This window comes from Zonotrichia leucophrys, chromosome Z, assembly GCF_028769735.1.
Source record: "Zonotrichia leucophrys gambelii isolate GWCS_2022_RI chromosome Z, RI_Zleu_2.0, whole genome shotgun sequence".
Taxonomy (NCBI): Eukaryota; Metazoa; Chordata; class Aves; order Passeriformes; family Passerellidae; genus Zonotrichia; species Zonotrichia leucophrys.
Window position 1 is genome coordinate 22,098,393 of NC_088200.1, and position 15,367 is coordinate 22,113,759.

Consider the following 15,367-nt stretch of genomic DNA (forward strand, 5'->3'; position numbering starts at 1 on the left):
AATTCAGGCTGAACTTTTCACAGTTTTGTTCCCTACATGAAATACAACATTTAAACAAACACATATATATGCTTAAGCAAAAAACTTCCTGGAGCAAGATCCCCTGCATTCTTGCAGTTCCATTAGTGTTCCTGTTATTACAGTACTGTAAATTCTCTGAGACCAGACATAAATGGTAAAAGAACCATGGGTATAGACCTTTTTCTGTCCCCCAGCTCCCTATTAAAATCATCAAACTTACATTAAGAAATCATGCAAAACAAAGCAAAATAGAAATGAAGAAAGAAGGAAACACAGTCAAAGGTTTTGCTTTAAAATTTCTTTGCACCTCAGATTTGATGAGTTAGCCCTGATGTGCAAAGTAGCATTTCTCAGTCAATTTATTCCTAATTACATCACTCCCTCAGAGCAGTTTTAAAAGACACTGAGGATTATGTATTCCAGATGAAAATGAACAGAGCTCATACTTCAGATGACAGTGATCATCAGGTCACTACAAAAGAAAAATATGTTTCCAGTTTTATGCAAAGGAAGTTTTCTTCTTTCCTTCCAAGTCGTTTGCCTCTCCCCATGCTGAGCACTTGCATGCAGTGGGCACAGGTACCCTTAGAGGTGCACATGAGAGCAGATCCAGGCACATGTGAAAGCCAACCTACCATTCTGATGCCGTTCTCAAAGGCCTGACGTGCTAGAGAAGCGGGTCCATCCACGGTCTTACCGTCATCATCGGGCCCCCAGCTGGCACTGTAGATGTGGATGTGCTGGGGATTAAGGCTTAGGGACTTTGCTTCCACCATATCTGTCACATCTCCATCCAGCATCCGTACACCTTCAGAATGAAAAATACATGAACTGTACAGACAAACTCAAAATGTTTATTTGTTTTTTTCCCCCCACCGAGAAAATTGTTGTGCATGACACTGAACTGAAAAACTACAAGAATTCCTACTGTTAAAGAAAAAACCAACAACAACAATCTGTTTGGGTATCTGTTTTCCCAATGTCTCTAGATGGAAAAATATGAAAAGATACGAATATTTTCACCCTTCTTCAAGTTTTAAAAATTTTAAGTAATGTATCCACTATACAGTCTTCAAACTTCAACAACAAAGTTTTATACTAAATAAAATTTTTAAAAATACCTGAATTTTGAAATGATTTTATGTCACTTAAAGATAACAATTTTATACAAGAGTGAAACTGCATTACCTTTCTTGAGTCATTCAGTTTCAATCATGTTAACAGAAGTAATAAAAGGATCCCTACAGACAATTAACCTTGGCATCATTCCTTCATTGTATGAGGCTGCAATCAAAAAACTGGGGAGAACCCTCTCGTGTACAGAATGATTACCACACACTGTAGCAAGGCAATTACAAGAGGTTTTGAACAAATATGTAATGTTGTTCAACCTGAAATTACAATATGGTGAACATCCTTCTCTTCAGAAGAAGCTTTTTTGAGGTATAATCTGGAATTTTTATGTTAAAAGAATCCATTCATGTGGGTTTGGACAAGACAATGTGCCAATGCTTCACACTCTTTTAAGTTTACTAGGCTGAATATAGCACGCTAAAATCTGAAAACTGAGAAAATACAGAAGTTTTTTCCTATCTCTAAGACTTTGTGGTTAAATCTGAGAAAACTACCAATGCTAGTTTTAACTTAAAACAGAAAAAAGACCTATACACAGCTAGTGAGACGTGATCAAAGGGACACTAAATATTAAATAAAAATTTAATAAAATTGTATGATAGAGGGATGATCACTCTCAAAATTTACAAGTTAGATGTTCTTTCTGATTTAAAAGGCTACTCCTATTTTTAAGTCAAATTTACATATTTTTAATTACAGACGCACTGCATTTTGCTTGTGAGCTCAGATTAAAGAAGTTTGTGTGTTTACCAAGATTTTAACTTTTAATTGAAAAGAGGCATAAGGACTGCTTTGTTGAAAAATTATTAATATTTTTTCCCCCTTATTCTATTTGACTTAAAAATGAAAAGTGATTGTATTTCTCAGTTCACACAAAAGTTGCCTATGTTTTGTGAGATAATAAACTTCTACAAACTGTGATCTCACTATGAACTTTGCTTTATGAAAAAGAATCATTAAACCAACTCTGGGATTCTAGGGTTTTATTTTCTTCTCACCACAGAAAATTAATGACAGGTGAAAGTTGTGTGCTCAATTCCTTTAAAGTATATTAAAGTATACTTTAAAGCTCTCTCATTCTGAATAAAGACACTAAAGGTACACTGGTTTTGAAAAAAGGAAAATAAAGCTTTCCTTTATGACTTTGTTAGCCAGTCTAAATATTATATTAAACCAATGAATAATAACTCAAATGCTGCCATGTTCACCTAAAGTAAATCACATGATTTTTAATTCTTTTTTTTTTTTGTAATGGTGAAGTGGTCTACTTTTAAAGAAACACAGACAAGGTTGTGACTTAGGTGCTGTTCTCTCTAGCCAGCAATGGACAGACATGCTGCAAGCTGTTGGCCAGGACCAACTGTGACGTTCAACCAGGCCAAGCACCAAGTCCTGCCCTTTGGTTACAGCACCCCCATGCACCACCACAGGCTGGGAACAGAGTGGCTGGAAAGTGGCCCAGGCAAAAGGTGCTGGTTGACAGCCACCTAAACCTGAGCCAAAGTGTGGCCAGGTGGCCAAGAAAGCCAAGGGCATCCTGGCCTGTGTCAAGAATAGTGGTCAGCAGAACCAGGGAAGTGATTGCCCCCTTGTGCTTGACCCTGGTGATGCTGCTTCTGGAGTTCTATTTCCAATCTGGGCCCCTCACGTGCAGAAAGACAATGAGGTGCTGGAATGCGTCCAGAAAAGGGCAGCAGAGCTGATGGAGGGCCCAGAGGCTAAGTCCCGTGAGGAGCTGCTGAGGGTGGGGGTATTTAGCCTGCAGAAAAGGAGGCTCAGGGGAGGCCTTATTGCTCTCCACTATTGCCTGAAAGGAGGTCATAGTAAGGTGGGGGTTGGCTTCTTCTCTGACGCAACCAGCAACAGGATGAGAGGACATAATCCCAAACTGCACCAGGGGAGCTTCATGGTGGACATCAGAAAGAATTTCTTCACAGATGGGGTTGTTTAAGCAGTGGAGCAGATTGCTCAGGGAAGTGGTGGAGTCACCATCCCTGCAAGTGTTCAAGAAACAACAGGACACGGCACTTAGTGCTGTGATCTAGTTTACGAAGTGGTGGTGATCAGTCAAATTTGGACTTGATGACCATGGCCTTATCCAACAGAAATGACTGTAATTCTGTGCAAGACGACTCTGAACAGCAGACATCTCACTGGATATTTGCACTGAAAATAATGCTCCTTCCTTCCTCCCTGCCTTTCTATTCCCGCCCCCCAAAGTCTGGTGGTTAGTCTGCTGGTCTAAAGTGGTTAAGTCTGCTGATCATACATCCGCCAAACTGCGTTTGGCATGTGGTGATAGCACAACAAAAGCTATCCAAAAGGCAATTAACAGACTGTGTTTGCAGATTGTTCCAAGACTTCAGAGCCCTATAAACTTTTTCTAACATTTGTAGTAATTGAAAAATGTAATTGGCTTTTTACTCAGAACAAATTTTCAGTGAATCATAGGAAACATTCAAAACTGAGCTGAAAGAAGTTTTCTTTTAAAATGCTTGTTTTTATTCAACTGACTTAAACTTAAAGAAACAGCTGAACTAATCCTTGTCAACTGAAGACAATATACATCTGTTGTGCCATAATTCAGTGTAACTGTTTTCCCATCAGGACTTGAGCCCAGCCAAGTAACTAAGCACCCAAATCCCCACAGATGTTTTACAACTTCCACAATCAGTTTGCAATAATAACAGCAAACTAACCAAGCCTTCCTATAAAAAATCTCACAAGTTCTGTATGTGGTAATTTGTTTTGCGTGATTATTTCAGAGTTTAAATCTAAAAAAAAGATCCATCCCTTTGGTGAACTGGTTTGTCTTTTAGTGAGAGGGATCTGTAGCTTTGCTGCACAGAAACCTGTATAATTTTTTATAAGAAACTTGTCATAACCTGTAAAAAAACCTAAAGACTCAGACTGCAATTTTACTAAAATTTTCTTTTCTATAAGTTACAACTTCATTTACGCCATTTTAAAAGAAGGCTCAGACTTTCCTAGAAACTTGGTCATCAGGTGTTCTTAAATATTTGGAAATGAGACAAGGAGTACAAAAGTACGATATTTAGAAGAAAATTAGCATTATTAATGGATATCTTGTTAACAACTCAGCATCAGAAACATCATTAACTGGATTTGTTCAACTGCCAGTATTTTATGACATATTGATGGGACAGATTTTTTTCCCTTCTGCTTGATACATTAGTATCCCTTATGTGTTCAGAAACGCTTTCTGGTTGGAAGCAAAAGATACTTATCTTGGTGGAGCAAATCCAACATCATTGTCAGCAGGTGCTCCTCTATATAAGAATGTAATTGCTTTACCTCAACTCTAGCGTCTTCTCCAAAAATACCCCAGGAGGGCCCTTAAATCCCTGGGAAACAAGTGAGCTGACACAACCACAGTATATTCACACGAGTAGTTATGGCAGCTCTGAAGGAAAGGAATGAGGCATGCCAAGTAGAGGTCAGCAGCAGCAAAGATCTCAAACATATTCACTTAGTGGAAGAGGAAGCTTAACCTATCTTCCCTGGAACTTCCTCTTAACTCTGATTTTCTGCAGATTATTTGTTGAGCTTCCTGAAGTCATTTCCAAATGCTGATCCTTTTAAAAGGTGGCACCTCAAGTGAGGTTTTATATACTGTTACTAATTTCCAGCTTTCTTTTAGGAATAAATAATAAAAAGGCACAAGTATCTAGGCTTTACTGTTTCTGTTACCTGTATACTGTGTCCATCTGAATCAGTTTTTACACTATATTTAGAAAAGATTGTGAGTCAGCTAATATGCCTGGAGGATATTTATTATTATTGCATGCTTAATAATTAATAATGCTTAAATAAAATGCTTAATAATTAATAAACTATGAAGAAGTCACTGTTATTCTGGAGAATTTTTCAAAGCCATGTCAAAGTTGTTGCAGGTTGTGTGACTATTCTACCCAAAAATGAAACTTCTCCAGAAGGCATCTCTTATTTCCATCAGTACACCAACTCTCTTCTGACTTTGGTTTGACAACACAACAGACCTGATATCGTAACTGCTGGTTCACAGTTAAATGCCATGTTCACATGAGACAACCTGTTCATCTGTCACAAACTTCCTTACTTGAGCAGTTCTGATTTTCCAAACTACTCTGACAGGATAGTTTTGTGCAGGAAGGCTCTTCACCTCAAGGGAATTGTTTTTTCTACATCATTGTAACCCTATCCTGGATCTGGGATTATCTACCCTTATTTTATTTACCCAGCAGGAAAACAGAAAGCTGACATGAGGATGAAGTTGTGTGCTTTGGGTAATTTGAAATGTATCTGTGCTTACATGAGATTTGGATCAAACTTGTACTGATCCAGCAGAGAATAGATGCAGTATTTTTAATAATGAAAAGATGGTCTCAATTCTGCCCGCTTGTATATTTGAACTGTCCTCTGGTGTACAAATAGGTAAACATGTTTCTATTTTTACAGATGGGGTCTATTTTAGGCTCTGTTTCAAAAGGCAACAATTACTGAGTTTGAGCTATGAGACTTTCAGCTGAAAGCCAATATACCAATCCCATGACTTTATAAAAAGTTCAGAATAAACTTCACTAGAAGTATTACAATCTGTAACAGGCAAGCTACATCCCAGGAGACATGCAGATGACATCTTGATAATCATTGTCATAAAACTACGCTAAAGACATTAATTCAACTGCCAATGACAAAGAATTCACAGAAAATACTTGAAACTTCTTGGCTGAATGAACAAAAATATGTGATCATACATTGATTTTCAGGCAATAATCTTATCACCCATAGGGATCAAAAGAAAATTCTCACCAACCACAGACAAAAAAAAAAAAGCATTATGTTTTGAGAGTTTTTCATTTGGGATCAATATGTAAGGCAATGTAACTGATCTGTACCTTTACTTATGGTTTGTCAAAGTTCATGGCTTAAGAGCTCTGAATCTGTGAGAAAACCCCAGTGTCCTAATTCTGGGGTCATGTTTTCATCAAAAGTTTGACCTATTTTTTGATGTGTACTGGGAGGCAGTGCTCCAGAGAGCACTGCAGAAGGGCCACCACAGACAAACCCCTTTAGTACTGAACGACCACTCTAAACTGAGCTTTACAGCTCACACAGTGAGGCTTGTTCATACAAATCTCCTTCTCTTGTTGAGAAATGTCTGAATGTACCATTTAGCACAAATGGCTTTTGGGTTACACTTTTTTTCCTGTGGGAGATTGTTTCACATACCTCCAATCTTGGCATTAAAGGCGATTCCTACTGTGCAGTGTGAGTTGTTTGCCGTGGCTGCCACTTCTCCAGCACAACGGGTTCCATGCCTGCAGTCAGACAAACATTTTTCCAAGTAAGCACAAACCATTGGGATTAAAGGGTATGATTTTGCTTATTCTCAGGTGCTAAATGAACAACTACTCATTATGTATCGCACTATTTAACCCCTCACAGTAATGTATACCCATGTTACAATATTCCTCTGAACATGTTTTAATATTTTCAGCAACGCTTTAAACTCTTCATCCCTACTGGAAACACAGTTTGTTATAAAGACATACAGCAATGATACATAATTCACAGCAACAGTAAGAAGTCTTAGATATTGGTTCTCAATTTTGAACAAAATCTTACATTTAAATAAAATGTTTGTCCAGAATTCTCTAACAACCACTCCTATTGTTGGTATGTGTATGTTCATCCAACCTCTACCATGCACAATATGGCATGAGGAAGATGAGGTTGCACCAATGCACACACTGGTGATTACAGGTGAGGCTAAGAGTGTATGCCAGGTATGCTCAAAGCCAAGGCACATCTTGGTCCTGCCTTGGGCCAACCCTGCAAGCCTACTTGCCTCTCTGGGAGCAGTAAAAATGTCAGAAGTACCCGTCACATCAGTGGTATGCTCTGTGCCTGGAAGCAGAGCTAAGCTGCAAGTGTTCAATGTCAAGAAGCCGCTGAAGGAAAACAAGAAATGCTCAGTGGCTGCTCAGCCCCTTCCCCACTGTGCAAAGCCACAGTGGGATGTTCTGCCTAGCCCTGCTCCATGCACTCTACAAGGTGACGGTGGCCATCCATATTGTACCCACGGTAGGAAAGCTGTCCTTATGATTTGCAGGTTTTGCCTTTAACATGGATTTCACAGGGTGTTTTCTACTAATAAGTCATGCCTTCATCCTTGGGCAGTTAGCAGCTCCATTGCAGAAATGTGACACAAGCAAGATGGAGCAGGCAGGGAACTTCAGAGAGGTGTTATGAAGAGGAGATATAAGAGTTCCAGCCCACACAGCAAAAGAGATGGGAACTTGATAGGACGTAGACAGAAAGATAATGTAAGGCTTGAGTAGCCAAAAAGAAAGAAGTTTAAGTCAGAAGGAGAAATAAAAAACTACACAGCAAGCACTTCAGAGGAGGCTGAGATCAGCTGTGTACACAGACACTCTTCTCCTGGTGGTGGTTGAGAGACTTGCTTGCACACACATTTGGAGAACACATGTGCTTTTTAATTAAAGTTGATGCTCATATTACAGACAAGAATCACTGCTGCTTTCCTTTGGTACAGCTCGTTTGCATAGAGTTATTCCTTACTTCTCTATTATTAAGTTTTTGCCCTTACTCTTTTAAGACACTTAGATGGGAGACACTAAGATGACTTGTTTGGAATGGATTAATGTAAATCAAGAACAACAAATAGGACTAGGAAAAAAGAGACGAAACAAAAAAATAAGCAATATAAATGATCAATGCTAAACTGCTAAAATGTCAAAGACCATAATTCAGTTTATTTGAAAGGCAATATATACACAACCTATGAGAAAAGTGTAATTTATTCATGAAATCAAACTGAAAAGTTGAAACTGATTAATTCTAAAGCTGGCTCAAGATTTCACAATAATATTATCTAAACTAATTTCCTATTGATCTGTCACAATTCATTATTTGGTTGCCAAACTTGACCAGAGATTTTTTCAAGACTAAATTTGAAGTTTATTTTTCATATGAAGACTAATTTTAAAGCCTAATTCGGCTTAATTTGAAAAAAAACCTGCTTCCTTTATCGGCAAATAAATGTCTTACCCATTTATAGAATTAATTTGAAAAGCCTGAAGTAAATAATTCAAAAATCACATAGGAAAACAAGTTTTGAAAACATCCCTCTTTATTTTAAAGTATTTCCAAATAGTCTTCTAGCTCTGTGTTTGAAGTAATGCCTTTTAAGAATGTCTTAATACTGAAATGAAAAGACCTTAAGAAGTTTTACAAGATGTTATATTCCTTCTTTTTATTATGGTTTTGTTAGGTGTCACATGCAAGTTTTGAGGTATTATCATTCAAACATCAAAGCACATGCAATTATACTTTAGAAATGCAGAAATACCTACAGACATCAGCTTAGTGCATATAATTCATTAAGAAATCATTACCTGCCTGGTAAAAGGCATGTGGCTAAACTGTAACTTCCCAGACAGAGACTGCATTGCCAACAAATCCCTCATAAGTACCAAGTTTGGGAAGGATGGAGGAAAGTCTTTTGGTAGAGAAAGTGAATAGGTAAAAGCCATGCATGGAAAAGAATGGAACAAATAGCTGGAATTTCTCCTTGGCCCCAGATGGAATATATGGATACCTGCTACTTTGGTAGCTACATCCAACAGACCCTGTCAAAAAGATTACATTTCCACTGTTTCATCTAACATGCTGGTTACCCCATGGCCAAGTAATGTGCGCAACATCAGTTCTGCTCACTTTCTCTACTGAAAGACCTTCCTGCCGTGACATCTTCCCAAACTTGGTACCTATGAGGGATTTCTGGGCAATGCAGTCTCTGTCTGGGAAGCTGCAGTTTAGCCATATGCCTTTCACCAGGCAGGGAATGATTTATTAATGAATTATATGCACTAAGCTGATGTCTGCAGGTATTTCTACATTTCTAGAGTACAGTTGTATGTGCTTTAACGTGCCCTCTTGGGATGCCCTTTTTCTCAGAGAGGGAAACTTCCTACGCATAAAGACAGTACATTAGTAGCAAGAAATAAAAATCCAACTTAGTCATTATTATAAATTAGAGCAGAATCCCAGGGATGTAACCTCTAACATGAACAAAGTTATGTGGTTGGTGGAGATTGAAAATTATAGGAATAAAGGAATTTTAAATGTTATAACAACTTCAGTCCTATTGAAAGAGAGAGAATAGAAATTTGGGCATCTATTGGTATTTGTAGGAAAATTCCTGAGCTGGAATTTATTTTTCGCAAAACTCTTCTTCACTTAAACATTCAAATGTTTTTAAAGTTGTCTCCTAAACTGCAATATAATCCTCAACAAGAAGTGTGGTATCTGAAGGGTTACAATGTAATAACATATTGGGGCTGGAGAAAAAAAAAGTTTTAACAGCAACCATTAGAAATGCACTTTATTGCATCCCAGACTTATGTCTTACATAGCACTGAAAAAATATTATTTTAGAGCTGTTCATCTATAAATGTTCTCTAATAATCTGGAGGGTGGAAAACACTTTCCAAATTGACATGAGGTTGAGATTATTTTCTAGGTACATCTGAGTAAGGACATAAAAAGGAACTGTCACACATTAAAAGCACAGACAGGCAAAATATCAATATTTTGCCTTCAGAACATAATCTGCTACAGCTAAAAAACAGTAATAATAAAACTACTTCCCAAAGGAGAGATATTTGGACACTAACAGTGGAGAAAGATGACAGAGTAAATATGAAAAACAAGTTACACAAATCTTCAATGTGAGATATCAAGAAAAATGCCAAAGACTTGGGTGTCATCACAGGCAGGATACTGTTTCTCAGCATCACGGTGTTGTAACGTGGTTACAGCACAGAACTGGAAGATCTCCAGTCAACGTCCCCAGGGCTAATGACTTTTTGCATGATTATGGGAAGTTGCTTTTAGAACAACTTGAAAATATCTCATCTATTTCTCACAAAATCAAAGATGACAGCATTAAAACAAACACATGGAACCTTCACACGTCAGACACGCAAATTTTAAACTTAACAGCATGGGTAGCAGCAATGCTGACTTGCCACTCTCTCAGCATTTGTTCGCTATTAGCAGTTAATTTGTCACAAGTGTGAAGTTCTGATGCAAGCCTAGGAAAGGAATATGCCTCTACACTTTCATTAGCCTTTTACAGTGTTATTTTTGTGAGTGGGAAAATTAACTGAACATATAAAACAAATATGCCTTTTTTCTTTATTTTCAAAACAAGCAATGAATAGATTGTCTGATGGAGCCAATGAAATAAGATGTAGAATAAAAATATCAAACAAAACCAGTAAATAATTTGTATTTAGCCAAGTAGAGAGTCTAATGCATGGAAAATTAAAAAAAAATTACTGATGTCGTAATATACTTTAATCCAAGACCAAATTTTATCCAGCCTCTTTTCAGGAAGGAAAAAAACCACTGATGGGAAGAAATACAACAGTTCATTCACCAAGACAGCAAAACTTTCAGCTGAGCTTTTTTTCTCATTCTGACTTTCATACTAACTGTACAGTAACCTTCTCAAGGTGGGCAATCCAACTCTTGCGCTTAAGTCACTAAAGCAAATCGCAAGTAAAACTTGCACAGATCAGTTCCTGTGTTCTGGAATTAAACCTGCTCAACAGTAACATCATGGCTAGTATTACCTTGGAAGAGTATATGACTACCTAGATATACCTAATGAAAAGCACTACTTTGTCTGCTTTTGAAATAGAAGCATATGAGGCTTCTTAGACTTCAAGATTCCCCTGCCACATAAGCAAAAAGTTCTTTTTATAACTAAATGCCAGTTCTTTTTATAACCTCTCAACCAGGTTAGTTGAGAGGCTGTAGAAAGGGTGGAAAATCCTAGAACAAGGATGTTATAAGCAATTCCGTCGGTCTCTTTTTGTACAGCTTAAAGAATAGAGAAGAAAAGGAGGCTCAGGGGAGACATTATCACTCTCTACAACTCCCTGAAAGGAGGATGTAGCAGATCAGGTTGGTTTCTTCTCCCAGGCAACAGCAAGAAGACAGAGTCTTGAGATGCACCAGGAAGGGTTTAGGCTTGACTTTAGGAAGAATTTCTTCACAGAAGAAGTGATGGGCATTGGAATTGGCTGCCCTGGGAGGTGGTGGAGTCACTGCCCCTGGAAGTGTTTAAGAAAAGACTGGATGTGGCACTCAGTGCCACCATGACAAGTTGGTGATGGATCATAGGTTGGACTTGATGGTCTTTTAACCTAGTTAATCCTGTGATTCTCTAGCACAAACACTTGGTAAGAACTGAATACCTGTCTACACTTTTCTCACTTTTAATCTCTGAGATTAGATAGCTTTATCACTTTGCTCATGACATACCAAAAAAAAGACCAAAAAAAGCCCAAGTTCAAATCTTGGCTAGCAAAATGGTAAGGGGAACAACTACATTATGCATCTTATTGAGGGAAAAAGGACAAAATCATGAATGGTTTTTATACAAAGAAAAAAATGGAAGTACTTTTTAAAAATAGTTAATTTAGCTAATTCCTTATACTTGGGATTACTGCTTCAACACAAAGTTTAAATTCTCTGTTCCTAATCCTGAGTTTACAATAGCCTCAGTGACTAGAACACAGTCCTAGAACTGAAGATCTTGCAGTATCCTAATAACATTACTTACTTAACTTTGAATAACAGCAGGGTGATACTATACTCTTGCCCAATAAAGGTATCCTTGAAACTTCCCAAGGATAGTTCCCAAGGCAACTGCTAAAAATAACAAACAGAATAAACCACTTTCTCAGTACCACTTTCTCCTTCTTTGGGATACCAGCCCTCTCTCACATATTAATACTGCCAGAAGATGACAGCAGTAAAGTAACCTATATTGGATCATTCAGGACTTCAGGTCTCTCTAGCTGAAATCCACAGTATTTCCACAAAAAACAAATACCTTGCTTCTTTGGGGAGAATAAGGCAGAAAGGTGGGTATACAGCTGCCCCTCTAAGAGTTTTCTTGAAAGACTTGACAAAAACTCTCATGTAAGTAAAGACAGTGTATTAAATGAGAAAAAAAATCTTTGCAGACAGCTTCTTATACTATTTTAACAATATTTTACTTCACTTTAATTTACCCTTGTTCATCTCAAAAATGAAATACGAAAAATGAAAATGAAATATGAAAAATGAATATGCCTGATATATGTATATTCAGGATGAGATTTGAAAAATGATGCCTCACAGTAATTCTTCACAAAAAGATATGGATAATGAACATAGTTTCAGGTTTTGTCTTTGAGTCTAAAATTAATCCTAATTTGGGAACAAGGCCTCAGATTGCAAACCAAGTTAGTGTCACTCCCAATGTTCATTTACACAAATCAGAAACTCTTAGTATGCTTTATGAATGGTTCCTATTAATTTAATCTTCTGGTTTATATCCTCTTTCACTAATGAACTGTTATCAGTGTTTCTGAATATGGCTATCCAAAGTCAATGATCTATTAAAATTTTCAATAGTCTTTGACACCTTTAGAGTATGAACTGGAACATAACAGAATTATTATTTTGGCTATGCCATATATTTGTATTCCAAGGAAAGTCCACCCATATTTACCCAAGATATCCTTAGAAAACAAACTCTTGGACACAATGAATAAAGCTTGTTAGAAAGTTGCTGCTGAAAATTCCAAAGGTACCACCTACAGTGAACACTCATATTTGGGAAAGGTTACTATATACTGGCTGCACTATGATATCTGTGCAGCAAGAAAGCTTTGGTTGAGACGGATACAGGTGAAGCAGTTTGTCATCTGTTTTTTGAAAAACTGATTAACTAAAACACACAAATTTGATTTTGCACTTGCATTAATTTCATCACTTTTACTATAACATCTAAAGTATTCAAAAAGTAATACTTTTTGGATGTAAGAAGAGACTTCCATTCTCATTCTAATGAAGGGGTACCAAAAGCTTGAACTGCAAATCTGAGACTAAAGGAAACACCTCTACTAGAATAGCCACATCTTAATAAAAACTTTCAGAACAAATATTTATATTCTACACAATTTTCTTTGTTCTGTAAGCAAATCACCATATAACTTCTGTAAACAAAGCCAGGAGTAAAACTTTGGACTGCAGTTTCTTAGCAACCCTGCACAAACTAGCTAACAACATTTAAGCCAGTGAGAGGCAGGAAAATTTCAATGAGAAGCAAGAATGTTTTCTTCCACATTATTCTTGCCTATGGTAGATGTTTGCTTTGTGAATTAGAAGACTTGATACTGCAGCCTAATTGAGCATGAAGAAACCAAGTGATGTGATTTACTGGGTTTAAGATTTTCATCTATTTGTTCTTATAGCTGCCAAGTTGATTTCTTAGGTTTCAGGGGTCCTTCACCTGGTTTGGAGATAGATAGTTTCCTATGTATTTGAAGTGTCTTATATATCTGTAGACACTACAATTTCCTCTGACAAATGTATCTGCTGTTGTTGCATGTAATACCTGAAATTATATTAGTTAAAGGAATCAAAGGAGTAAAGTTGGTTTTCTACTTTTCTTTTTTTTACTTCCACCTCCATTGCCCTGACAGTTACATGATGCTTATATGGTGCTTACAAAGACAAATGGACCAGCACAGCAACTGTGAGATCAGCAACTCTGCAACAGCTCCATGTTTGAATATTTCCCTGGACTGTAGGACCCTTATACCAGAATGTGTCTACTATGTATGCAAAATGTAGCTTATACTACCAAAGATTCCTTGGTCAACTTATCACTGAAACTGAGCTTGCAGGAATAATGCTTGAGATATCTGTTGCCATAAAGAAGCTTTCCAAAGCTATTAGTTACTAAACTCCTGAGAGCTAGTACATTTTTAAAAGGCTGAGATATTGACCCTGGCAGACAGCTGGCTCCCACCCAGTCACTTGTCCTATTGGGATTGGTGGGAGAACTGAAAGAACAGATGAGAGAAAAACTTATCATTTTAGATAAAAGCAGTTCAATAAATAAAGGCAAAGAAAATAAGTAAAACACAATTAAGTGAGCCATAGGCAATTACTCAGCATGTCCCACAAGCAGACTTAATGCCCAGCCACTCTCCCATCAACACTTTGGCAATAACTCCCCAGCTTTAGTTCAGAGCGCACTATTAAATGCCACATGTTATCTCTGACCAGCTGGAACCTGTTGTCCCAGCTGTGCCTCTTTTGAGCCTCTTGTCCCTGATCAGGCTCTTTGAATGAGATGGCAGTGTGAGTAACTGAGAATGCCTTGGAGCTCTGTAAGCACAGCTCAGCAGTAGCTAAAATATGCATTATCAGCACTGTTCTGGTCACAAATACAAAACATAGAACCATGATGTAAACCAATGTCTATGTTCTTTCACAGAATAATTTAAGTTGGAAAAGACTTTCAGGACAAGTGAAGTCAACCTTTGACTGATCACCACTATGTAATCTAGATCATGGCATTCTGTGCCACATCCAGCTTTTTCTTGAATGCCTCTGGGGAAACTGACTCCACCACCCCACTAGGCAGTCTCTTCCAATGTTTAACAACCCCATCTGTGAAGAAATTCTTTCTGATGTCCACCATGAAGCTCCCCTGGTGCAGTTTGGGATTATGTCCTCTCATCCTGTTGCTGGTTGCGTCAGAGAAGAAGCCAACCCCCACCTTACTATGACCTCCTTTCAGGCAATAGTGGAGAGCAATAAGGCCTCCCCTGAGCCTCCTTTTCTGCAGGCTAAATACCCCCACCCTCAGCAGCTCCTCACGGGACTTAGCCTCTGGGCCCTCCATCAGCTCTGCTGCCCTTTTCTGGACGCATTCCAGCACCTCATTGTCTTTCTGCACGTGAGGGGCCCAGAGGAAATAGAACTCCAGAAGCAGCATCACCAGGGTCAAGCACAGGGGGCAATCACTTCCCTGGTTCTGCTGACCACTATTCTTGACACAGGCCAGGATGCCCTTGGCTTTCTTGGCCACCTGGCCACACTCTGGCTCAGGTTTAGGTGGCTGTCAACCAGCACCTTTTGCCTGGGCCACTTTCCAGCCACTCTGTCCCCAGCCTGTGGTAGTGCATGGGGGTGCTGTAACCGAAGGGCAGGACTTGGTGCTTGGCCTGGTTGAACATCACAGCTGGCCTCACATTATCAATCCATCTTGTCCGGATTCCTCTGCAGAGCCTGCCTGCCCTTCAGCAGATCAACATGCATCCAACCTGGCACC

At 38.3% G+C, this 15,367-nt stretch overlaps 1 protein-coding gene across 2 annotated transcripts in view; it reads right to left on the bottom strand.

The window, feature by feature from the left end:
- The window catches only part of PCSK5 (proprotein convertase subtilisin/kexin type 5), a 229,580-nt gene that overhangs the window by 132,404 nt on the left and 81,809 nt on the right, over positions 1 to 15,367 (bottom strand). For both annotated transcript variants that reach the window (XM_064736486.1, XM_064736487.1), the window contains exons 6-7: positions 6,388 to 6,476; positions 657 to 829 (exon numbers count right to left, since the gene is read on the bottom strand). In XM_064736486.1, coding sequence (XP_064592556.1) covers positions 657 to 829; positions 6,388 to 6,476 — 262 coding nt within the window. The remainder of the gene's footprint in view (positions 1 to 656; positions 830 to 6,387; positions 6,477 to 15,367) is intronic.